Source organism: Plectropomus leopardus, chromosome 1 (genome assembly GCF_026936395.1).
Source record: "Plectropomus leopardus strain MGB_pleo_1.0 chromosome 1, ASM2693639v1, whole genome shotgun sequence".
NCBI lineage: Eukaryota > Metazoa > Chordata > Actinopteri > Perciformes > Serranidae > Plectropomus > Plectropomus leopardus.
The window spans coordinates 31870490-31896944 of NC_142176.1; the positions used below are offsets into that span (position 1 = coordinate 31870490).

General features: G+C 41.0%; 1 protein-coding gene across 7 annotated transcripts in view; it reads left to right on the forward strand.

Annotated features, from left to right (window-relative positions):
- celf6 (CUGBP Elav-like family member 6) overlaps positions 1–26455 on the forward strand; it is a 159817-nt gene that overhangs the window by 11232 nt on the left and 122130 nt on the right. For all 7 annotated transcript variants that reach the window (XR_015777003.1, XM_088080173.1, XM_088080178.1 and 4 more), the window contains exon 2: positions 173–255. Coding sequence is in view for 6 of the 7 variants with exons in the window: in XM_088080173.1 (XP_087936299.1) it covers positions 173–255 (83 nt within the window). In the remaining variant the exon portion in view is untranslated. The remainder of the gene's footprint in view (positions 1–172; positions 256–26455) is intronic.

Consider the following 26455-nt stretch of genomic DNA (forward strand, 5'->3'; position numbering starts at 1 on the left):
CATTATTATTATTATTATTATTGTGTAGTGGTGGCAAGGGAAGCTGGCCTAGGGCACTGAACACGCTATGTCTAGCACTGGTCAGTGTAAAAAATTTTCTTCTTTTTTATTACAAATGGTGGTTCATTGTGGAATAAGCCTATCTCTCTCTGCTGTCTCCCTGATTTTCCAGGATGTGCCTTTCTAACATACTGTGCCAGAGAGTCAGCACTGAAGGCCCAGAGCGCCCTCCATGAACAGAAGACTCTGCCAGGGGTAAGTGCCCCCGATCTGCCCTCTGTCATAGGCTAAAGCCCCTGGGGCAGCCAGCCTGGCATGGGAACCTACATTAACATTGGGATTATATCACACTTGCACACACGCACACACATACGTGCACATGCTGAGGCACATGGGGACACAGTATACATTAAGACACACATTCAAGCACACACACAAATATGGAAACAGATGGAAAGAGTCACTCATACTTTCTCAGACTCCCTCTCAGCCTTCTTTCTTGCTCGCTCTCACACACATTCTTTCCTGCTCACTAACCTACACACACATGGACACACACACCGACATACTAAAAGAGTGTGAGTGGCCTATCTCACCTTGCAGTGTCTTATTACACTAATCACCCCGGCGGAGATATTTGATAAGCGCTCCTTCATAACAGCCTGCACCGTCCTTCCCCTGTCCTCTCACAATATGGCTGCCGCAGACACTAATTGCCTTGAGGAATCCCGCTCTCATTATCACATATAATCAAACAGTAAGTATAAACAATCATTTTTACCATGTATATCACCATCTGGTGTTTTTGTTTTAATTCTCTCCCGTTTTTTTCTCTCTTTTTTTTCCCCCATCTTCTATCATTTGCCTTTGGCGGGCGGGTAACTTTTTCAATTAAAATAATGGCCTCTTCAAACGACACAGGTAAAGCGTACCCAGTAGTGGGCTCTTAAGCCCACCCAGGAGGAGACCCTCAATCTGGGATCAGCATGAGCTTGTGGTGTCTATCTGTACTTGATGTGAGTGAGGGGGATTCGACTCTCACATCAGGGGAATTATCGAGGTGTGATTGAATTACGCCCGCGGGTCCCTAAGAACGAGAAGCTGCTCATAGTGCCCAGGCTCTGTGCTGCCCCCTCCGCCCCCCCATTTCCTTTCACCACCACGAACCAAGACACCCTCCCAGGTCGGGGCTTTAATCAGAGCCTCAGGATATCCATCTAAATCTCCAGGGAGGGAGAGAGGCACAGAGACAGAGGAAGATAGGAGGGAAGAGACAGGAAATAGCATAAAGTAGAGATTGGTCTGAAAAAGGGGGGCAGAGGTGTTTGATGGACTTGGGGGGCTTTATATTGTTCCTCACTGTTGGGTTAATCAGCTGTTTGCACTTCACTGCATTTCATTTCAGGTACTTCACTGAATGTTAGGCACACAGGTACACTGCGGCGAAAGAGTCCCTGGGAGGCCAGGCTCCCTAGCTCGTTACCGCCTCCTGCAGCTTCATAATGAGATGATTGTCGTGATGGTCCTGGATAGGTGTTCCCATCTTTATTGCCCTCATGGAGGGAGGTTCGTGTTTGTCTTCTATCTAGAAAGAGGTTAATGGCATGTTCTGTGGGGTTTCGGTAAACATTTCCCCTGTACAGCTCACAGCGAGGGGTCAGTCCTGCAATCTCGAGCTGAGCACAGACTGTATACAGAGGGCTAATAAAGATGTTCTGTCTTACTGTGTGTGTGTGTGTATGTGTGTGTGTGTGTGTTGATGCGTGTATGAGACAGGAGGAGAGAGAGTGAGATAGTGAGAGATAGAAAAAAAAAAACAAGGAGAGTTTGAGGGAGACAGAGACAGACAAGAACGAGAAAGGTGACACTTCTGGACAAGCCTCATTGTCATGGCCTGATGCTTTGAGGTGCTCTGTCGTATAATGCTGCCCTTTCAGTAGCTTCTCCACATAGCGTTGCAGGCATGATTGTGAAGTCCGATTGTGGCAGTGTGACTGTCAGGCAACCTAAATGCAAATTTTGTTCCAATGAGACATTTGGCATTTAAAAAAAAAAAAAGAAAAATCAGTTCTTTCTTTCACAAGCTGATACATGAAACAAAATTAAAATAAAATGCTGGGCGAACAAAATAACACTGCCTGAAAAATGTATTTGACGGCAGGTAAATCATATTTGCAATAGCGGCGGCACAGTTATGTCACATGAGGTTAAATGCAAATTGGAGTATGTGTTAGCTTTAAAAGAGCTCTGACAGCCTCAGCCCATTTCATCATGTTTATCCAGTATGAAGTCCCTGTATGGCTTCCTCACTTAGACCTAAAAGTCAATGTACTTTTCCACAAAGCTCTGGAGCAAAGAGAATGCTGGATTTCACTCATTTAACTCCCACGTTTGATCCAGACTATAACACTTTGCAAAGGTTTCTTCAAACAGAGCCTGCAGATGTGGCTGGTGCTTGAAAACATACCAACGAGAAAATCAAGAGGATGGGGAAAGAAGCTGTGAACGTCTCGATGGCCACTCTGCTTTAGTCAGCGACAGACACAGCTCAAGCATTGTAAGAATGACTCACTTCATTCTTCTTCTGACAACTGTCACAAGTTTCTACTGGGCAAAGTACAGAGGTGATGAGAGCATCATAATTTTTATATGCATGCAATGTGCAGACGCATTCATGTACAACAGATCACCATATCCCAGAACAGTTTTTTACCAAGATTGTCAACCTTAGGTTTAAAAGAAAGGGAGTCAACAAGCCAAAGACACTTGACCAAGATATCTGAAACAAGAGAGAACTTCCAACTCCTTTCAACGCACAATGATGGATTGTTCAAAGGCTTTTTCTTAGCATATGAGAAATACATTATCTTAGATTTTTGTTGTGTTAAATTTGTCAGATCAGCCTTGTAAAGTCTGAGAAAATAAGGTATCAGTCATTTATGTTGCCCTGCATGTGTGTACTGCAGAGGATACTGCAGGATTTACTTGCTTATTTTTAAGAAAATGAGTTTCAAATTTGAAATTTTTAGAGGGTACTCCCAGAGCCCTGTCCCCCTCCAATGTTTGCTCCATGGCTATGGCCTTGCACTGTGCAATTTTTCCATGACCAGTAATAGAATAATTGGAATAAAACAATTTTTTGTGGTTGCTAAAAGGCAGATTTAGTGATTTAGTATATTTACCTTAAATTTAATGTAGACCTGTAATCAAAATGATGATGATGATAATAATAATAATAATAATAATAATAATAATAATAAATCACTAATCAATTCTAATCAATTAACTTAACTTTCTAGTGTGTCACCCTGTATAAAGCTGTGAATTAACATCAGCTAAAGGAACATGACTACAGACTGAAAATGTTTGCATCGCCATCACCGATTAAGCCTTAAAAAGCTTAGTTTTACATTTTCAAACAACAAATTCCTCCTCTAAACATTATAAATTCCTGATGCAAGCCCAGATCACCACAATTGAACAAACATGTACATGCCCAGCCTCAAAAGTGTCTCAGTAGGAGTTCTATATTTCTACTTGTGCATTCTTCATGTAATTCTTTCATTGTTACAAAGCGCCACTTTCCCTGCACAGTGTGGATATTTTCATATTAACACATTGTGTGCATTTCACAAAAGGAGGAGACTAAAGGCTTAACAGCGACAGAGAGGAGGCAGATATATTTGTGTGTGTGGTCTCAGCAGGAAGCTTACGGCTCTTACATCATCTCCAGATTGGCTGTGAATCTTAAATTTTCCATCACATTCCTTTATTTACTTAGTCTTGTACCATGCACGCTGCCTTTGAATTACCACCAGAGAAATCCGGCTCTGTCTGTTGCGGCTGAGGCGAGCTGTGTTTACATTGTTTGATTAATTGCATGTAAAGAGCATAATGAGCTCTTGATGTCCTGTGCATCCGATTCCTGCTGTTACAGTTTGTACAGTAAATGTAATCAGAGATTCAGCCTCTTGCCCTTGGGGAGCTCGTAGAGCTGTTGTGTTTACGTGCACATTCAGCATATAACCCCGATGTGGGGTAGCATGGCACTTTGTGTGGACAGGTCAGGTCATATCTGTGAATGATTTCTCCTGGATCTGACTAATTCATTGGATGCTGACACACTGACTTGAGCAAAGTAGTACATTATGACCAATGCACTGACATTTCCTTTCTACATCAAGACAATCTGTGTAGATAAAGGTACATTGCTGATATATAAACTTTAATGCAATCATGATACTTTCTTTTTTGCAACACCATCTGGCAATAAAAAACAGCAAGAAAGTATAACTAATATTTGCAGTTGCAGCAGCAAGATGGTTTTTTTTTTTTTTTTTTTTACAAATGTTTGCCAAATAGCCTCCCAACATGCTGCTACTGGAGCGACGAACCTTCAAATGAATCTTGCTCTGTCCTTTCAGGGCCACGCCGCTTTTTCCTCTCAGGCCAATTAGCTCCTGGTGTTCGCATGTAACAAGCATGCTAATTGGGTGCTACTGAAGCCCAAAAGCCAATTAAAATTTTCTAGGAAAAAAAAGATCCAGCTTCTCTTTGTCTCTTATTCACTTGTGCTCTCTTCCTCCCTTCACCCCAATGCTTACTCCTGCCTAGTCATATTCCTACCACTTTTCATCCCCCCCTCACTATCTTTTTCAACACTTTCTCTGTGGAATGTGCTGAGTGTGGGGTGGTGCCCCAACCTTATACTTGTCATTTAGGTTTCTGTGGAGGGATCCACATTTTTGGGTTTCTGAGTGTTAGTACCAGCAGCACCTGACCCCTGTATTGATGATGAGGCAGCCAAGCGCAACAGCAGAGAAGATAGGAGAGAGAAAAAAGTTACCAAGTCCTACTTTCTGAGGTGTTTCTCTTCAAATCTGAAAGGGTAAGCTTGAAGGTATCAGCTTCCACCAAAGTGAGTAGCAAAATGTTTGGGTTTCTCACTTTTTTTCCTTCGTCTTCAGTGCATGAAAAGTGCAGAAAATTGACTTCTGTGTGTGTCACACAAAAATGGGTCAGGGGAAGATTGTGCAATACCAGTATTATGTGTCACTAAGCACACTGCCATGGACCAGTGCATTCATGTTCTTGACACTCTCTCCCCACATCACACCACAGATGCGTCCACCGAAGACCCGCCATATGTCTTTGTCTGCGTCTCAGTGCACGCCGGGAATAAGCAACCAGCATTTTTCCCCTTGACATTTTTACTCCAAAACTCCAAAAACGCCTCAGATAGGCAGTGAGTGTGAATGCATAACAAAAAAAGTTTAATTTGTGTAAATATTCTAAAAAGTTTGTTGCTTAATTTGGGTCTTTATCTAAGCAGAATGTTCATGGAAAAGTTACTTCTCTACAGTGACATCTCAGGGGAACTTGTGATTTAGTGCATATTAATAAGCAAAATAACACTAACACCTTTAAAAACACTAACATGTCTCACCTGCTCCCTTTATTCCAATTTATCAAAAAAATGTGTTAATTGATATATTCAGTAGTAAGGGCTTTGGGTGGAGCATTCCACACCAGGTGAGAGGTGTGTGTGTGTGTGTGTGTGTGTGTGTGTGTGTGTGTGTGTGTGTGTGTGTGTGTGTGTGGCAGCAGCAGGGCGTCTTATCAGAGGACACACTGAGCCCCTCTCCAGCGGGTCCACTCCTGGACAGACATGCTGCAGTTTAAACTAATTACTCAGGCCACACAGGGCCTTTACCCATTCTTTTAAGGGACAAATTGCGTTCTGTTGCCGATCAATTTGTCCTCCGTGCCAGATTTGTCAACCTCCAGTGCCCCTGAGCAGTTGCCATTATGAAGCAAAAAAAAAAAGGCCTGGGCACTGGACGTGAGACCTCTGCTAAGGCTCCCCCTGCTCTCCTCATCATCAATTACGTCTATATCATTTTCTTTCTGCTGCCCGCTTTAGAAAAGAAATTAAAAAGGGCCATTGTTTTTCTAATCCCCCTGGGATGAAAGCATTTACTACGCTGCTGCACTGTGCACGGCCATCCTGCCGATTAGGGAGTGAATGGAATCACAATCGAGGGATGCACTCGGCATTGTCTCCTATTATGTGGCTGGTGGCCCTGAATATTGTGCAAAAATTAATTTCGTTCCATCTGATGGGATTTTCAACCTTGGAGAGTGCGAAATGTTAATCCTGGCAGGCAGGCGGGTGGACATCGTAGAACGCCTGGCTTTTTTACTGAGGAATGTGGACGGGGCGAAAACATAGTTGATTGTGAGAGAGCCCTTAACCAGCCCATAAAGATGGCAGGCCAGAGGCGCCGGACAAATGAGCAGGAGAGATAGTGCTTTTTAAAGGCCGCAGGGCAGGAGAGTTTTGGTGTTCAGAGGATGGCAACAACCGGGCCCATTTGTCCTCTTGATCTTGAACATATACTGCAATACAGTATAACAAGCTGCTGCTCAGGTTGTTCAGGTGGAAAAATCCAGCTTCTCAGTTTACTGAAAGACAGATTTGCGAACAAAGTTCCAGCCACAAAAACACCAGATACTTTTGTGGGACTTTTTCCCATTCCAATCGCAAGATTACATGTTGGCATTGTATGCTTCTGCAAACCACAGATATGTAACATTTGTATGTAACGATGCAGCCGATACTTCAAACTTTACGTTTATTTCTGTTTCAACAACATTGTGGTTAAGCTGTCGTTATTTTAGGCACAAGAACCAGTTGGTTATGGTTGGAAAAAAGATCATGTTTTGGCTTAAAATACCTTTGTCGGCACAATCCTGGCTGAAGATGCAGCATTGTCTCAGTAAAAAAACAAAAAAAATGTGGCACTATCCAAGCAAGACGCGCAGCATCGTCTTTATAAAAAAAAAAAAAGGCAAAATCCCAGCAGAACACACAGCAATGGCTTGGTAAAAAATAACCACTTTTGTTGCTCTCCAACAGTGGTCTGCAGCTTGGCAGCCATCTCACCTAGCTGACACACCATTCGCCATCCCCTCCATCTCCAGATGAGAAAGTCAGCTCATCATATATTATGGCACTTTAGAAACATCAATTTGAATTTTTTTTTTTTTTATGTAAAAATGTAACATACCCATGGTTTGCACAAATGTACAATGCCAAGATATTCTTCCAGCGGCTGCTGCTTTTTCTTCAAATTGAGATCCAAGATTTATTAAAGTGCATTCTCCATTTGCAAAACATAGTGGAAACAATGAATCCATGTGTGTGCACATTATTTGTTCATTTAATCTGGAATATGAAATGTTCAAATTTTGTTTTAAAAAAGACTGTGTGCTTTCCTGTTTTTGGTCTTGCAATGGGCAATCTACTAAACAAGAATAAAAACATCTTTTTTTCCTGCTTCTCTTCTTTCACGTCTCTTTTCAATCTCAACAATACGTTTTTAAGCATGGAAGTTTAGACAGTTATCCTGTAATACACTATATAATTTAAGTGGAGACAATTACGCTCCCATTTCCCTTATACCTAATTGACAGTGAAATCTAGTGGCCAAGGCCATCAAAGCAGCTCCTGTAGTACTTAAATACCTATGAGATAAAGACTTCTTGGATAAACTTGGATGTTTTACCAAACATAACCTCAAATTTTAGTCATTCTGTTTTATTTGTGACAAATTAAGTCCTTCTTGACACAAACAAAACCCCATTAATGATGATCTGTACCTTAGTCAGTGATGGAAGGGGTCAAGTATTCAGCATCATGGTCACATACAAATCCAAACTTGAAGGGTTTATGTAAATGACAGAAGGTAAGGGATTATTTTAGGAAGGAAGTGTTCTGGGAATAAGCAAATATTGCAAGTTTGTACTTAACATACAGAATTTACAGAAAGGCAATGCACAAGAAAAACAAATTACCCTATTGAATAAAAAGTGATTATGTTTGAGGTGTAACTTTAAAAAAAATCCAATCCTTGATTGACAAAATGAGATAATCATAACAGAGTATGATTGCCATTACACTAAAATACTGAAAGGTGTACCAAAGGTAATGATTTAGGAAAGATAAGTGCCAGTCTCACTGGATGGGTCTTGTTTTAATATGTGTTGAAAGCTTGTAAGCAGAGCGGTTCCTTCACACCCTTCCGCCACGTCGACACATTCACTATCTTTCTCCTCACTGACAGGTGGAGTCAGACTCTGCCATGCATGCTCTCCTGTGCTAATTTATCCACTTCTTTAGCTGTAATGAGGCAGAACTGGTAAATGTGGGGACAGCATTGTTAACATTGCTGCTTCACTGGGGAAGAGGAGAAGGCTGACAAATAGTGGAGAAGGATGGAAATGAGGCCCGGGTGCTGTCATACCTCCAAGAATGATGCTTTTAGTCTTTTTTTACTCCAGGCTGGATCACTGTCTCTTAGTTAGGCTGCACGCTGGAATATGACATTTCCTAAACCAATTAAACATCAAACTTTCTGTTGCATCAAGATCAGGCTGTCTGGCAATAACAATTGGAGAGGGAAAAAAAATCAAAAACAAACCAAAAATGAAGACTTGAGGCTGGATCTTTACCTGAAAATCATCAAAAACGCTGTGGATTTGGCTAATTAACTTCCCATCCCATTCAATTTGAGGAGATCAATTTGAGAAGATCAAGGTGTAAATCTACCTTTAAAGTTGTGTGATATTCAAAGGATGTCTCCCATCTAGTTTCAGACAATGTGATGTCTCAATAGAAACAGGTGTTGGCACCCCGCATTGAGTTGGTAATGAGAAAAGGTGTTGTCTTTTACGAAGACAGCTGCGTTGAAAATTGAACATTTTCTGGAGTCCTTACTTTTTTTCCTATCCCCCTGCTAGTTTTTCTCCCCCTCCTTTCCTTTCTTTCTCTTTCCTCTCCTCCCTGTCAAGTAAGTCAGTAGCCTTTCATTGCAATTCACAACTCATTCTGGCAATCACTGAAGACATCCAGGCAATCTGCACGTATTTGTTCAAAGACAAAACAAGGGGTAAAGACAACATGATGCTGCTGAGCTCAGCAAATCACTCTGGCAGCTCCGCTTATCAAACACTGTAGTTAATCACGTGGACTAGTGTAAACCTTGTGCTGATTTGAAAATGATCTCCACACACTGTGACACACACTGAGGACATTGGAGGCAACTCTTAGGTCTTTTAGAATTATGTGATTGGACATCCGACATATCTAGAAGGGGACAGAGAGAGGGGTGAAGGGAGAGGAAAGAAAGCGGGAAAAATATAGCAAAAGAGAAAAGCGATGAACTGATTAGTCATCATGAGAGAGAGAGAGAGAGAGAGAGAGAGAGAGAGAGAGAAAGGGAGAGCAAGAGAGAGATGCATTCTTGCATAATTAACACCCGAGCATCACCAGGACAAACTCCTCCATCAGCGTGTCCAAAGGATTAACTACGCCACGCTCCTCTTATCTCCCCCATTTCGTTTAAGAAAGAAAATGACCTTGCGCTTGTTTACATGCTGATTAAAGACAGGAGGGAGAGAAAGAGACAGTGAGAAAGTCAAACTGCAATCAGAAGAGTTTGTTAAGTGAAGTATTTTTGGTGGTGCGTTCTCAGCAGAAAGAGCGAGCCGCAGCCAGACTGTGTCACAGCAGCAGCGCACAAACAACCAGCCGATGTAGCAGCTAACGAGCAATGAGTGGGCTGGGACAAAAAGAGTGTGCACGCGTGTGTTTGGTTGTGAAGGTGGTGTGTGATAAAAAGTATGTTTGGTGTGTGGGTGGTTCCATTAGTTAGCCTGCCTGTTTTATTGCACTGGGAATAACTGCTGTTTCTGGGCTCCTATGAGTCAGTCTATATACTATACTATCTGTGCGTCTGTGTGTGTGTGTGCCCTGTATGTGTGTGATGTGCATGTGTGTGCACAACTATTTAAAATTCAAACTGAGCTACAAGAAATATATACAAGAGCAGAGTCATTGTGGTTTCTACAAGCAGGCAGTTTAGGGATCTTCTTTGGTTCAGGATTAAGGGATCTATGTTTGGCATTTCTACATGTATCTCTTGTTGGCAAAATCACCATTTAGTGCTAAAACTATGATTGAGACACACAAATTTCTATTTTTTTATGCCAGTGGTATTGCTATAGTTAGCATTAATCAACATGAAGGCCACATTTCTCGTAACCCATCCTGCTTTTTGTTTTTTACCTTCCCCCTTGAGAGCTGACTCTTCTGCTTTACTGCATGAGATAACTTTGTTTTATCAAGCTGCACCTCTTTGTGCCATCAAACACTTTGTGCAGTAAAACAGTACAATCAGAGCACTCACAAAATCTCAGTGGGTGAGACTCGATGTGAAAAGCAGCAAAGGAGTATAGAGGGTGTCAGTATTTTTGGCAATGATCAATCATCGACTGATATTAACCTTGTGAAATGGTTAATATCAAATGGTTTTAATTTCTGTCAAAAACATGGGAGAAGGCAATGAGCAACTTAAGAAGAAATGACAAAAAACCTGCAAAACAAAAAAAGGAGAGAGAAGTAACAAATTATGATAATTACAGTTTTCTGGACATACTTTCCCAGTTAAAAAAAAAAGAAATAAAAAAATCTTCTGAGGGTTTAAAAGTTTAGCATAGCACAAAAACATAATGTCTATCCGGGTTTCAAAAGGGTTAAAAACAGCATGCAGCCACATTAAAAGGAGAATTTAGTGGGATTAAAGTTTGTGTAAGGGTTAGGACCTCAGTTAATAATTTAGATTAAAAATACTTTTTATCTACCAGTTGAAACGGTCCACTCGGTTCAGATGTCATGGGTGTAATCAGTTGTTATCAGTGTCGTAGATATTGGTTAGAAGGGTCCTGCTACACTGACCACTATGTTCAGAATGCCATCAGTGCATTTAACTGGTCTGTTTATTGTTTTGTGGCAATGGAGGAAGTAAACTGACGTAGTGTTAGAATGACGAGCAATATAGTCCAGCAAATAGGTCAAACACAGGACTCTCATCTGGAGACCAGGGTTTGTGTCCTGTGTGGAACCATAAGCAAACATGAGTCATTTTAAGTATGTGAGTTAGGTCATGCCATGTGATGTATGTGACACATGACACACTGTTGACACATAATGTTCTTATTTTAACCCGAACAATGATGCTTTTTCCAAACCTAACCACCTAAGGACCTAAGGAAAGTGAAACCTATAGAGACACGGCTCCTGATGCCAATGGGCATTTAATGCACTGATAATGGTATTCTACAAGTCAGTGTAGCAGGACCCTTGCAATTCATATCTATGACTCTGAACCACTAACACTCATTTAATTGAGTGATAACATTCAAAATGGGTGAAGGGTCATGGTTAATGTACAATAAATAGTAATAAATGTAATGGATACATTCATAATTTATGTCAATAGTCAGGTGCCCAAATGTAAACATTAAAACAGGTTTGGCTTGCTAAAATCATGTTTTTAAACTGGCATTGAAGTGATCCTTTCCTGAGTACAAGTGGGTATCGCCTCAAGTTTAAGTATTTTCGGGAGAATTCCCCTCTTTGTGTTACCATTTCTCCACCACAGCTCAGCAAAGTAACGCTGCAAAAAGGGAATTTTGTGCTAAAAATATGTGGTAACTTTGGAAGATGTATGCTTCTAACTTAGACTTCTGAAGTCTCACATTAGCTTCAGCTGAACTTTGAAATGCACTGAATGAGGACTGTAGATTTTCTCTCCCGTCTCTTCTTCTGGAAAGACTTTGGGATTTATGGCTGGTATGAATTGAAGAAATTGTTACAGCAAGCAAATACTGTTTAAATGTAAATATGGGCATGTGAGTATTACTTTTAAAAAATGTGAACACATTCTTTAATGTTCTCACAAGCATAGTAAGAAAATCTGAATATTCTTTATTCTTATATTCTTCCCCCCCCCCCCTCATTGCTTAGTCCTTTTGCTGTCATGTCTCCTTTCCTCGTGTCACTACAATATTGGTCCTTTATCCTCCACAGACTGTGAGTCACACAGACTCTGACTCACCCAGACAGGGAAAGAAAGTTATCTGGGTGAGGAGAAAAATAAACTGTGAAGTAACATTATGAACATACAGAATTTGAATCCAGTAGTTTTTATCCTTTTCTTTCTTGCTCTGTGTGTGTCCTACATTTCTAAAAGGCTTACTGGACACCTACTGGGGACTATTTGAATTACAGCAATAGGGATGGACCGTTTGCCTGAAAGGAACAAGTATTGCATCAACCATTTTTTTTTTACCATTTTATGCCTGGGTTCTCTATTGACAACATCAACGAAACAAAGATATTTGAAAATAAAACACAATTGCTGATTAACTGTTTTATTTTGAATTAATATGCAGTCTGTGCACATTTTGTGGGCATGAAATTTCTTTTTTGGCCATCCAGAGTCTGAATATTTTGGGGAATATTGACAGTCATTCAAGAAAAATAATCACCCATGGCAATGAAACAGCAAATTACTGTCATTATTTTTATTATTTTACTATAACTCGGTGGTTTCAGTAATTAATTTGTGTGGTAAATTATTTTTTATCATTCTAAATGATGAAAACGAAAAACATAATAAACAGGAAACCTGTCTGCAATTATGCCTTGAGTCAGTATTATATGCACAAATGGCATTCATGTCTTAGATATTTAAATATACTGCAACCATATTCATGACTCTCTTGTAAAGCTTTTCATGCAATTGTAACTGAATAATAGGAGTGAAAGGAGAAACAGGGGTGCGCAGGCCTCCTTTATGTAGTCGGGCAGTGAGGTGTCAGAAATAGAACCAAGGCTAACACTTCACCTTTTGCTTATTAATGTATTGCTCTCTTAGCCGCCTCCAATCACACACACGTACACACACACACACCGTCACACAAACAATTCACAGCTCAATCACTTGTACACAAGGCTGGTGAGCACACATCTCACGTAAACACAGACACACCTGTGCGGGGACATACACACACACTCTACATTGTCAGATCAATATTGCATTACTGCGGTATGTTCTCCTCTGAGAGGTTACAGTGATAGGTGAGGGGTGTGGGTAAAAACCTTCTCTTCTGTCTGTACAGTGGCCAGGCACACGGGGCAGATCTGAGGAGACTTCACAGCTCTGACAGCCAGTTTCACCTCCTGGCTTCATCGCTGTCGCTCCGCGCTCTCATCCAAGGCTCTGCCTCGGGCCTATGATCATCTATACAGCGTGTGTATAGTGTGTGTGTGTGTGTGTGTGTGTGTGTGTGTGTGTGTGTGTGTGTGTGTGCTTCTGTGCTGGACTGTGAGAAATATTCTCTTTTTTTTTGGGCTATTAACTTTTTTTCCGACTTGTCCTGTGAAAACAGATATCCAAATAATCTACCATGGAGACAGAAAGCTCCTTTTGTATGATAACTATGATTTTGTTATTTTTTCCCCTAGTATTTACAGATTTACCACCAAATCTACTTCTATTTCTTTTTTTTCTGGATTTAGGATAAGGCTGATTTCAGTTAAGGTTTGGATAAATTAGGTTTAGGGTTAAGTTTAGGTCACGGTTTTGCTTATTCTTAAGTAAAAACTACCACAAAGTGTCATTTTTAAAAAAATTGTAAGAGCCACTTTATTACATATTTTATATCTGATAAAAATGTTTGTGTTGGTATATGACATATAATGTAAGTTATGGTATTATTTAGGTTTACATAACAGTTTTGCAATATTTTGAATAGTGTATAGAAGTAGATATGCTACAGTTTTTTTATGTGTACATTACTTGTTATATTATTTCTGTTACAATACAGGTAAAGGTTAATTGCAACATGTATGGTGCCTTAAGGCAGTTTATTGTGCATGACTACAGAGACTGGGATGATGTTGTGCTTGAAGACGAGAAGTCTGCGTACGTATGTATTGTCCTAAATTCTATTCCATGTGATAACAGGTGATATGTGACATTAGGAGTAGGACATAAAGTTGGTAGTGGACCAGACGAGATGTAATTTTGGAAGAACTTTGCCTGCTGTATTTTTTGTATTCTAAAATAAACCTTGTTCAAGTTTGTCCCTGCCTCACGGGAGTACTTGGATTTTACAAAAAGGAACTGCACTTAGTTGGCAAGGTGTCTCGGTTTTGAGACACTAAGTGGCCTTAGACACTTTGGCATGTTGAAACAGCCATTATAAGATTTCTTCATTCAGCAATCAGTAAAAATCTTCAGAGATTATGCCTATGTCAGTGCACAGGTAAACTTGAATGCGTGTGTGAGTATATATTTATGTATGCCAATCCAGGTTTGTGTGTGTGTGTATGTGTGTGTGTGTGTGTGTGCGGCCCAGGAGTGGAGTCCTTGGTGCCGACTGAACCTCCAGCTTTTCCATTTAAACTGTATCATTAAAACAGGCAGACAGGCGTGGGAGACGGCCCCTCCACACCTCATAAAGTGTGAGTGCCATGCCAGGCGAAGTGCCACGCACCGCTGCGTTTACGGCAAGCCAAACGCAGTTTTTTTTTTTTTTTTTTACACACCTTGTCCTCTCTCTCTCTTTCTCTCAAATCGCTTTCATGGCTATCTGTTTATGATATTACTCACTCTCTGCTTTCCTACTTTTCCGCTTTGCCCCTGCTAAGTATTGACCGGTATTTCAACTGCCCCCTTTAGATCCCTCTTTTTTTTCTGTCAAATTTTTCCAACAAGGAGTTGGAGCGTAACATTGAAAGGGTATAATCAATGGAAAAGCACCACTTAGGGAGCCCATTTGATGCATACTGTAGGGCAGAGTTGATTCAAGGGTGTAGATTGAGTCAAGCCTCATTTCGTATCCTCCCCAATTAGTCATCCAGCTTGTGCCCTCTATAACCCCCTTTTCTCAAGAAGCACCGGGCCAGACGGGCTCTCGTTTCACACTAAACTATGGATGAGTTAATTTTTTCCTTTTTTTTCTCTCACTCCCAGAGCTTTTTCTGCAAAAAGATAGAGCTATTTCTTTTTCTTTTTTACTCTCCTCCCTCCCTTTCCTCCTGCTTCTCACCTTTGCTGGAATAAACCAAGGCAGACCCTCCTCTCCCCAAACCTCTACATCTCCTTCCTCTTTCACTCCCTGGCGCTCACACCTCTCCAACTTTTCCACCCGTTCGCCCATTTTCCCTCCGCCATAAATCTCTACCCAAATCCTACTTAAACCCGCATCAGCAGCTGTCCTTAAAACTCCATTATCTACAATTACTTCAGCATTAGGGAGCCAGAGCACACCTGCCCCCACATAAAAGTGCCCTCGCCTAAAAATATTAAACCTGCCCAAAAGGGATTTGTGCTATTTTATTTTTCTCTCCTTTTGTTGTACCTGTGGTGCGGCTGCCCTCATGGTGAGGCTTGTGAACCAAAAATGCCGGCAGTCTGGATTAGTGCTCCTGTTGAGTGAGTGGGAGTGTGAATGTGGGCTGTGTGCTCAGTATTTAGATGGGTGGGTTTCCCAGTGTGATCACAGGTGGGAGGTCACTGCTGCTGCCTGATTGGAGGAGGACGCCGATGGGCTGGAGTGTGTATGTGCATTTGCATGTCTGTCACTGCACTCACATGACTAAGCAGTTATAACAAAACATTACGTAATGTTACTTCAGGGATTTCTTTCTGAGGAACTCTACATTGTAGAGTATCAACCTCACCCATTCCTATTTATCCAACATGTATACTGTGTTTTTCCTGTAGTGAAATAATTGAGCCTTGCTAAACATGTTTTGTGCAAAATGAACACTGGTAAGGAAAATTTTAATGTAACAGGTTCAACATTTTTATGATGCAAGTTAAATGAATGAAAAAAATCAAATGCATAGAAACTAATCTAAACTAAAATGACTGCACAAAGAACAGCCTTCACACATTTTTTGGACTAAATCATTCCTCTTCAAAATATTTTAATAAAGTAATAAAACCAGGGCTGCCAAATGTTAAATATTTTGATTGCAGTTAGCAGAATTTCAACTGTTACTCACATTTAATGACATTTTAAATCACGTTTTCATTTCAATTATTTTGCCTTACAAACAGTTTTGAAGTCCATATTGACAAAGTAAAGCAATTCTTATTACTGTCTTGATTATGAATCAAATCAGAGTAAAAACTGCATGGTACTAACATAAGGTGGGCATGTGTGTACAGAGGAGACTCATGGGTGTCCATAGAACCCATTTTCATTCAGATATCTTGAGGTCAGAGGTCAAGGGACCCCAAACCACTGGATTCCTTAGGTTTTCCAGTTTAATTTGATACCGGTATCAGCACTGTAGCTTTTTCAGATTCAGTCTTGGACAGTCTCCTAAAGACAGGAATGTTGGTCGATGATTAACGTGATTTAAAAAAAACAAAAAAAAAAAACGTATGCACCTTAATCAAATCGCGATTAACACTTACAGCCCTAAATAAAACATATAATTAATCCATCTAATTTCCTTCTAAAACACAGGAGCATTAGTGTGAAACATGATCATAGTAGGAATATATATGTATATGTGTGTGTGTGTGTGTGTTTGTGTATGTGCATGCATGTCCGTCTTTATTTATTTAAAATTATACAATTAAAGCAAACTTGTTTCCGCTAGTAACCCTGCAAAACGTGTACAGTAAATGGTGATTGCAAAAGAGCTTCTGTTTGTTGCAACGCTCACTCCTGAATTACTGCAGTAGTTTGGCTCTATTCCCGTGAGGGAAATTCTAATCACAATCAAATTTCACCCTTGTTTTCGCTATGAGCTGCAACAAGAACCGATCTGGTAATTAGCCAGTAAAGATGCAGAGTTTAGTGGTCAAACATGCTAATCGGGTTCTGAAAAAGGAAGTCAGATTAAGGCAAACTTGCACAACAGATGCCAGTGTTGATGGTTCTGGTAAGGTTTAAATGTGTACTTGCGTGCATGGGTGAGATGTGTGAAAGATGCTGTAGGTGGGGGTGTGGGGGGGGTGTTGGGGGTGTTGATAATGGACATGTAGGGGGGAGGGGAGGAGGGTGGTCAAGCGGACTCAGCTGTACTGTAGGTAGCCCGATCTGCCCTGATTGACAGTGATGGCAGATAAGGTGCTTGTGGAAAAGGGAATGTGAGCAGAGCTGCGGGCAAAGATAAGGGCCAAGATTAGCACCCTGCCACGTCACACACAGAGAGACAGAGCAGCAGAGTCCAGCCTAGGCAGATTGAGATGTTGACACGGAAAGGTATTGGCTACAGTGAATACAATGGGCAACCAGGAGAAAAGGCTGAGTTTATTGTATCTATGTGTCTGAATGAAGACTGTGCGTGTGATTGTTCATCAGACCGTGTCCCAGGTAGCACACACACACCCTGTTGAGTAGAGGGTGGGGGGTTCAAGGAGGAGGCCAACTAATCAGCTCATAATCCAAGCGGCTGCCGTTTCCAGGGCAACGCCGCTGTACATTCATGCGTGGCAAACAGATACACTCTCTCTCTTTCTGTTTGTTTCCCACCTCTTTCTCTTTCCTCTTTACTCTTTCTTTTCCTCCCTGGCCATTTCCTGTCAACACAGCCTCATTTTCACCTCTAATTCTTTCCTTCCCCCATCATTCTCACCTTTTTTGTCTTTTTCCTTTCTCCTGTAAACACAGGCCCTCTTCTTGCCTCTTCCCGCCTTTCACCATTCCCAATTTTTCCTCCTCCCCTCCACCTAACGTGTCAAAATAGACTCATGTATCTCTCTCTCCTTTTCTTTCTCCCATCCTCTTTTCCTGTCAGCATAACATCTATCAATTTTCCTATCTTTTGCTCTTTCTTATGCCTTATACGCTCTCCTCCTGTCTCCTTCATTTTCTGACTCCCACCCCTGTAAACACAGACCCCATCTCCCCTCTCTCCTCCAGCTTTCCATTTTTTAATTTCCTTTTTCTCCCCCCTCCTTTCCTCCGTCTTTTTTTTATTTTCTCTCTCCCTTCCTTTTTTCCTGTAAACACTCTTGTCTTCACCCCTCCTCCCTCCCCTCATGCCAGGGGGTCCAAGGTTGGTGTATTTGTGCAGTGATGTTGGAGGCCTTGATGATCACTCTCTAGGAGATGATTATGTGGTCAGGGCCCTGCAGCCTCCTCTCCTGCCCCGCACTGCTGGAGCTCTGCTCTGCTTCTGTGTGTCTCACTGTGTGTGTGTGGAAATGAAATGCACACTATGTGGATATAAGATAATTTGCTTGTTTTTGTATGTGTGTGAACATTTTGTGCATTAATGTGGGTCTAACTCATGAATCCATTAATATAGGCTGCTAATAAATATGCGTGTAAAGCCTGTTGTATTACCTGCCATGAAAAAAACACACATCTCCCGCAGACCAAATCTTAAAAGAATGCATGAATCTTTTAAGTATTTAATACCTTTTATTTCATAATTTGAGGGTTTTAATACTGATGAGGGGTGCTCATTTTGTACATCATATTCTGAATAGGATTTTGATGAACAAATCCCAATTGCCTTTGTGCTGGTGTGTGTGTGTGTGTGAGTGTGTAACCTCCCTCCCTCTTTGTCTAAGTATGTGGCGGCCACATGTCTTTCTGCCGATGTCTGTCTGCAAAGAACCAGAGCACTCCTCTGGAGCAGTGATGTAAATAACACAAAACTGTAAATAACAAACAACTGTAGCGCTCGCTAGCTTTTGTCTGCTGCCTTACTGCTGTTTCTTTTCTCTCCTTTCTTTTGACCTCTGTCCGTTCTTCTCCCTCTCTTCTTCAGTCTCCCTTCAAACTACTGAGCCCCACCCCAAAAGCAAACACAGATGCCTGGAGCCTTTGGCATTTTGACTAGCTGCTATATTTTTTACCAGACCGCGCTGTCTGATTACTCCGGAGCAAATGTGAAAAAAAGTGTCGGTCATGGTGTTCCAGCCAGCCAAATCCCCCTGTATCTCTCTCACTCACTGCTGGAGCGACGGCCTGACTGCGCTCATCTCTTTCACCTAGGAGCACAAGCACAGGTCGGGCTGCACCTCCATGCCACAGAGACAATCGATTGCTTTCATAAAATAAAATGGTGGACATGAAAGGAGCTTGATAAATGGCAAGCTATTTGGCCCTAATTGCAACCCTTTAAAATGTCTTGGTGATGATTTGAGCAAGCTTCGACTGAAGTTACCGAGATCAAAGTGAAGAGAGAAAGATTAAAAACGCACTGGCTGGCTGCGTCTTAACTGCATGTCTCCGACTTGTGACCCCACGTGGCCTCCGGCTCGGAGGAAGGCCGATATTCTGCACCTTACAGTCGAATAAATCAAAGTCTCCACAGAAAGCTGTCTTATTGTGAGTTATGCCAGTTCCTGGATCCTGTTGTAGTTAATCATCATCCCTCAGCCTCAGCCTCATTATGGCTTACTAGCCCTGAATAAACACAGAGGGATGGTAGTCTAGGAAAAAGTGAGAGTCGGCACACACATTTACTGATGACATTCAGAAGATAACTTGTAACTGTCAAGCATATAGGCTGGAAAGCATATAAGCTACACAAGCCAGGAGAACAAAAATTAAATAAAGACAGATGACAGTCAAACAAAGAAAGTATCACTAGTGAAGCAGGGGGTAGCAAGGGGTGAGTAGGTGTGTGTGTGTGTGTGTGTTGGGGGTGATAGAGATAAATGGGGTTAGATCAGAAGGAGCCATTAGGACGATGGAGGGGAGCAAAAAGGGGGGACAGACGAGCCAGTGCTGGTTTGCCAGGCATCCCCTGAGCCAACTCGGAGACGATGTTTAATCAGGCCTGTGAACCTACGAGACTGAGGTCACCCCGGCACACTCATTAGACCTGATGGGAGCACTGTACCACAACAGATGAGTGCAATCTTTACTCCGTTCATCCATCTCTCAAAACACACACATATAATCACCTTACACCCCCTCACACACCCTCCTCCTCCTCCTCCTCCTCCTCCTCCTCCCTTGCCCCAAATGCCTCATCTCTTTGCCCGATATTTGTGCGTGTGCATAAGCACTCAGGGACACATATATACACATTCTTACACATCACACATTTTGGCTGGGCCTCCTCTTTGTGGCTTTGGCAGATACACTGTATTTAAGCAATAGTTGGGTGAGAGCCAGAGATCTCAAGGAAAGATGAGCCTCAGAATTGATAAAGTGGACAAAAGGAAATGAGTCTGTAATAGATGGCAGAAGGCTTGTAGGAACAAATAAATACAAGGCACCGAATGCAACATCGGATTAATAGCAGTCAGTTGTCCAAAAGCTTAATTTGCCAGAGCTCTCCCTTAAATACATTCATAAAAACTAACCGCACTGTTTAATCAATATGGTCCGCCACCTGGAAATGACGATTACTCCTCTCGGACCAAACATGTTGGAGTCGGGGGAGTTGATAAGGGTTAGACAGGGATGTTTGCCGAAGCTAAGCACACAGTTCTGTATGCTTCCCCCACCTACAGTAAGGAGCAGAGATTTATTACCATGCAAATGACAACCCACAGTGCATGCCAAGGAGTTAATTACATGCCAACCTATCAGAGGAGTTACATGACAAAATAGATTTGGCATTGGCAGATTAGGATGGAATCAGGAGGAAGAAGAGGAGGCGAGAGGAAAATAGAAAGAGAGAGAGAGAGAGGTGTTTGCATTGGTGCTGCTTCAATTGAGAATATTCCAGTTACGGTCACAAACATTTAGAGTTTGCCTGGACACACACACAAGCACATCCACACACAAATAAACATCAGGCAGGTTAGCCTGCAGTATTGTTATTGCATCCAGTATTACAAAGAAAGACAATAAGTATATTGTCTGTCTTTTATTGCCTCTGTTGCCTCTCCCTCACTTCAGCATCCCATCAGTTGGAAATATCCAAACTGTTTATATTACCGCACTTCTTTTGCTGAATGTTGGTTATTGAAACTGGCAAGGACGAGAACTGTCAATATAATGAGACAATATTCATACCCTGTGCACTCGCTATACAATACAGAGAAAACAGGGCTGCATAGACACCCCAGAGCAAACAAGAATTTCATTGCCATTGTGCAAAAGGAAACTTACCTCTGCAAAAGAAAAGAGAGAATAAAGCATACTTTATATTTCTCTTACGGGAAGAGCAGAGAATGTCCTATAAATCCTGATTGTGACAGCCGTGTAAATATTTATGTTCACAAGCCAGACTGAGACTAACAGCAGAGGACATTGTGACTGGGGAACTGGGAATGTAGCCCTACTCTGCTCAGCACGTTAACTCAATATTCATCTTCCTCCCTCGCTCTATTTCTCCCAGTATCGTCCTGGCTGCAGACCACACATGTATATTCATTACTGACCTCTGACTGTCTCAGCCGTGGAAGCCGTGAGCCCTGAAGGCCGGTGTGATGGCACCGTGAAGCCCGTCATAAGCGCGCAACGGCAGCTCCGTGAGACATTTTTGTGTCGCAAAAATGAGAGGTAATGAATGCAGATGCCAGCACGAGCTGTCTGGAGCGGCCATTTGTATCTTTGTTTGCCTCACTGTAGTTCTGTCAGCTGTCTTTAGGGCAAGTGACTTGCGCTGTGGGTGGACGGAGGAGGGGGTGACAACATGGGAAAGGACATGACTCGGTAGGCTGCTAGGGATGCTTGGGGGGAATTAGCCAGTGGATACTGTGGGGTGGTGGGAGGGTTGTGTCTCTTGGGCAACAGAGAGGGTGGCAGTTGGTGTCAAAGCCACTTTTTTTCTTGTCTTTGTTTCAGAGCAGACAGATTGATATTCTTGAGGATAAGATAGACTTGAGGATGTGTGAGGATAAAAAGAGATAATTTAAATGCAGTTGTGATGGCATTGATGGGAGTCTGAAAAGACAATCAGATTTGCACGCATTCACATTAATGTGTATTGTGTGATCCATATGTATATGTATATTTACTACATATGAAGGAATGATGGGTGTTATTTGATATTTTATTGATAATAGTGCCAGGTCAATATTTGAGTTGTAATACACACTAAACACACTAGCAGCGTGCATCTAAGGCTGCATTCACACCAAATCATGTTGTTGTGGTGATAAGTTCATTTGTTGGGCAGCAGTATGCAAGTGTCACTTATGGGCCATTTATGGAGGATTGGAGGGTGCAGACCAGGGATTCTCAACTTCCTTTGTTTGGGGACCACTTTTACAAAATGACAGAAGGCCAGGGGCCAGTCACAGCAGCCCCATAAATAGCTCTAGGATTTAAGGAAGTTTCTAGGATTTTAGGAAATTTCTATTCCCAGTGTGAATCAGTTAATTTTTGTTGTGTATTAGAAAATGTTTGGGGCCACCCGGCACCCTTTCAGGGGCCAGATTTGGCGCATGGGCTGTAGGTGGGGTATCACTGGTGTAGACCAACTATAGAAAGCCTGTTAATTCATACATTGTTTATATTTATTTAACTTAGTCATTACAGTATTTAACAACAGAAAGGGACTGTATTTACTGTTCCTGTGGACTGCAAGCGTCTACTAGTCTGATCACCAGTTAAGTGATTAAGCGTCTCTCCAAAGGTTTCTGTTGCAACTTTCCGTGGCTGCGTTATTTTCTGGCATTTTGTAAATATTTGTAAAGTATTTTAACAAGTTTCAAATGGATTGCCCCGTACTTAAGTGATCACTTTACTTATTTTCAAGAAACATTGTCAACATAACATTTTAATTCGTCTGAAACTTTGGTTCATGACCAGATACATGTGAAACTAATTACATGCACATCAGCCTCAGCTGTACTGTGTTTAAAGCTAATAAGCAAATTGGCTTTAGCAGACTGAACACTAAACTAAATTGGTGAATATAGTAAACATACCTACTAAAAATCAGCAGGTTAACACTGTCATGCAGCATGCTGACATTAGCATTTAGCTATGCGCAGCGTTACAGAGCAGCTAGTAGAGCAAGTGTATTGTATCAGAACCTTAACTTTTTTTTACTATTATATTTAGGACTTTTGCCTTTATAGCAGTGCAGCTGGAGACAGACAAGGGAAATGACATGCAGCAAAGGTCTGCAAGTCACAATCAAAACCTGGACTACTGAAAAGGCCTCAGAGTGCACAGTGCGCACAGTCATTTTGCCTTATTAAAATAAAGTCGAGAGCTAACAAAATTATTATTGAAATCAGGAAATATGTAATCATCAATCAAAAAAAACCTAAGACTAACAATCTGAAGAAGAACAATCTGCCAACTTGGTTTGTGGCACTTTTTGGTTGGTTCACAAAAAAGCATTGAAGTTTCACATCCAGCCATATAAACATAATGTGTATCTCCCTGTTTGAGCATTACTTCATTATAGAGGTGGGAATTTTGAAAAAAAATCCAGTATGTATAGTAAGTGAAAGAAAGAACGAGAGAGGCAGAATGTCTGTGTTGTGTATGTTTCTGTTTGTGTGTGTGTGTGTGTGTGTGTGTGTGTGTGTGTGTGTGTGTGTGTGTGTTTGCGTGTGTGGGAGATGAGGGGACTGTTCTGGCCGCTGGGAGACAGGGGGTCTAACAAGGATGTATGGCTGTTTCAACATCCATCTGCAGACATTTTTCTACCGTCATTCACTCCTTCTGTCTCCCCACAACACACCTCATCCCACCTCCTGATGCACGCACACGCAAACACACACATGCACGCACACACACATACGCACACACACAAACACACACACTCAAACAACAACCCACCTTTTGCCATTACGTCCACTATTACAGCATTCTCCCAGAGCTGACAAATCGGAGGCGTGCTTGGAATCCAGAGCCACAGTGGCCCGAGCCTCGTCTTAGCCCCTGTAATGGAGGTAAAACCTTTATCAGTGTTCTGAGCTGGCCAGGTCCAATCTCTGCCTTACCTTTGAGTTATTTAGATTCACTCTGGCTTTAAATATTCAGACACGGTAAAGGTCTTATTATCATCTCATTTCTTATTGCCGCTGATTAATTAGCTGATAGTTTCATTTTCTTTTAAGAAGGCAAATGTATGTAATGTGGAAGCTCAGTGCCTTGGTATATGTCTCAGAGCATATACTAATAGTTAAGTGGTATGAGAGTAAAACACGTCCAGTCAAAAACAATAAAAGGTGTCTTATTCAAGATTTTTTCATCTAAATTTCATGGATTGTACAGACTGCACAGACTGCACAGACTGTTATCTTAGTGCTTTTGGAGTAGAATTGTATTTTTGCCCAAAAAACAGGTCATCCTGATTTTAGTAGTGTCTCTGTTACTATCGTTTGCATCTTTCAGTACAGTATTTTAATTTGGCTTTTTGCAAGACTGCAGGTGTTACATTTTTCAACTGATGTAGTTCTTAAACAGAAAAAACAAAATCAAAGATTGGCATATTTATGGTTAAATGATTGTAATCCCCATACATTCTATGTAATACTTTAAGAGCGTGTGTGTGTATGAGCAGGAATCTTTAGTGTATGTTCATGTTCATTGTGCAGTTTTGTGATGCTAACACTTTTTGGATTAGTCCTGAATTGAAACAGCTGTGCAATAACACCCCCTAAATGTGCAGCGCGTCTTTACTATGCCTGCCAAAATTATTTGGATGGTACCAAATCTTTAAACTATTTTCATATCATCATGCACATGCAAATTAAAAAAAGAAACACATCTGTGAATCTGGTTTTGTACCTCTGCCATTTTTAAAATAGACAGCCGATCCCGTTCTCTCATTTTACCCACAGAGTTAAATAGGAAAATTAGAGCGGAGTGCAAACTGTTTAAGTCATTCATGTCAGTGTGTGAGTAGGTTCCTGGTGTTTTAAGGCAGGTTTGACAGCTCCGACACTTGTTGATTTGCACTCATTTAGTCAACTGTTTAGTTGTTTCCAGCACAGCATGGGCTGATATGAAAAAGTGAAACAAGAGCTTGAGTCTCATAATGTACATTTAATTTATGTTTGTTTGGGTTTTTTTTTTTTTGTTTTTTTGGCAGTGTTAAAATTAAGTTAAGCTAATTTCCCACTTTCCCACATAATTCAGGATACGCTGTTTTTAAGGAGCTTCATATCTCTATTTTAAATACCTCTGCAAACATAATTTGACAGACAATTACCATGTAAATAAAAATGACACAGAATGCAACACTGATGGCAAATCATCAAAAGTGATCACTTGACCCAGCTTCTCAGCTACTGATGCCATATGCCACCTCTATTTTAAGCATTAAAAAATTAAACTATGCCTGTTGTTATTATGTACGTAGATATTACAGGATGAAGCTAACCTTTATCTGCATAATTCTGCATAATTAGAATAAGCATTAAGTACATATGTTTGATGAGAAATTAAATAAATAAATACAGCAGATTCAGAAGAATATTTTAAAATACAATGTGTTGAAGTTATTGGAATGTGATTAATTTAAAAACTTTACATGTTAGACTAATTTTAATCCCTGGCTATCACTGGGCTTATTTCCAAAGTACATACAGAAAGTCAGTGAATGACAACAAACATAGTTTCAGAGTACAGTCCACTGATGTATACCACGAACTCAGAGAATACACAACATTGCACATATACAATGAATATTTTTGAAGGTATTTTAACAACCCAAATGCCACTTGGAAATGGAGAGGATTATATGAAAGGTTTGTACTTGTTTACCTGTTCATTTGTTATAGCTGAAAATATCATCAAATTAAATTTCACAGTCTGCGCTTTAAACCTCTGCTAATCCAAATATTGAGCTGAGGAGCGCATTTTAATTAAAACACTGGGATCACAGTCTGATTCAGGTGAAAGGTAAAAATCACACTGAAAGACGGCAACATCCACATCAGACGCTGTCCTCTAAATCAATAAACAGCAAGACAAGCTGATTTGCATCTACTGTACAAACACGATCGGCCTCTTTTGCTGTTTGGGGAGAGAGGAACGCCACTCAGTAAGTTCTGCTCCTCTCATTACTCATAATAATGCCAGATAGCATATTTTATCAGCCAAAACAATGCAATCCGATTAAAAACAAATTATGACAGCACTGTTTGTTTTGGAAGACTAAGACATTAGGCCAACTTATTCAGCTCAATTACTGTATGACTTGTCTAACTTAATGAATGAAATTGTCAGAGACCAAAACTGTCGGTATTTGAGAGAAATAACTCACATGGGATTAATTTGTCATTTTGAGTTTCTTTAACATGCACTGATCTTCTTGTCTAACGAAAACTCTGCATGCAGAATTATATTTATGAGGACTTTTTATTTCAAATATAAAACTAGAATTACCGCCTAGCGGATGAATGCCTCCGCCAGCCGATGTGCAGTTACAGTTTAAATCCATGTCTGTCAAGACTCATATGTAGCCATGACAGACAGCATTGTTTCCCATATGGGTGTTGCTGCAAAAAGCTTCATATTCTAAAATATGGATGCTTCATACACATTTTCAACCCAGCAGCACAGAAGATCTATATAATCAGTACAGTTTTAAGGTGGGCACCTGAGATTAGTGTCACCGATTCAACATCTAACCAAATGTCTCCCCTTCTGTTTCTGACTTACGCTATTTAGTAATGGCCAGTTTTCACAGAACATTATG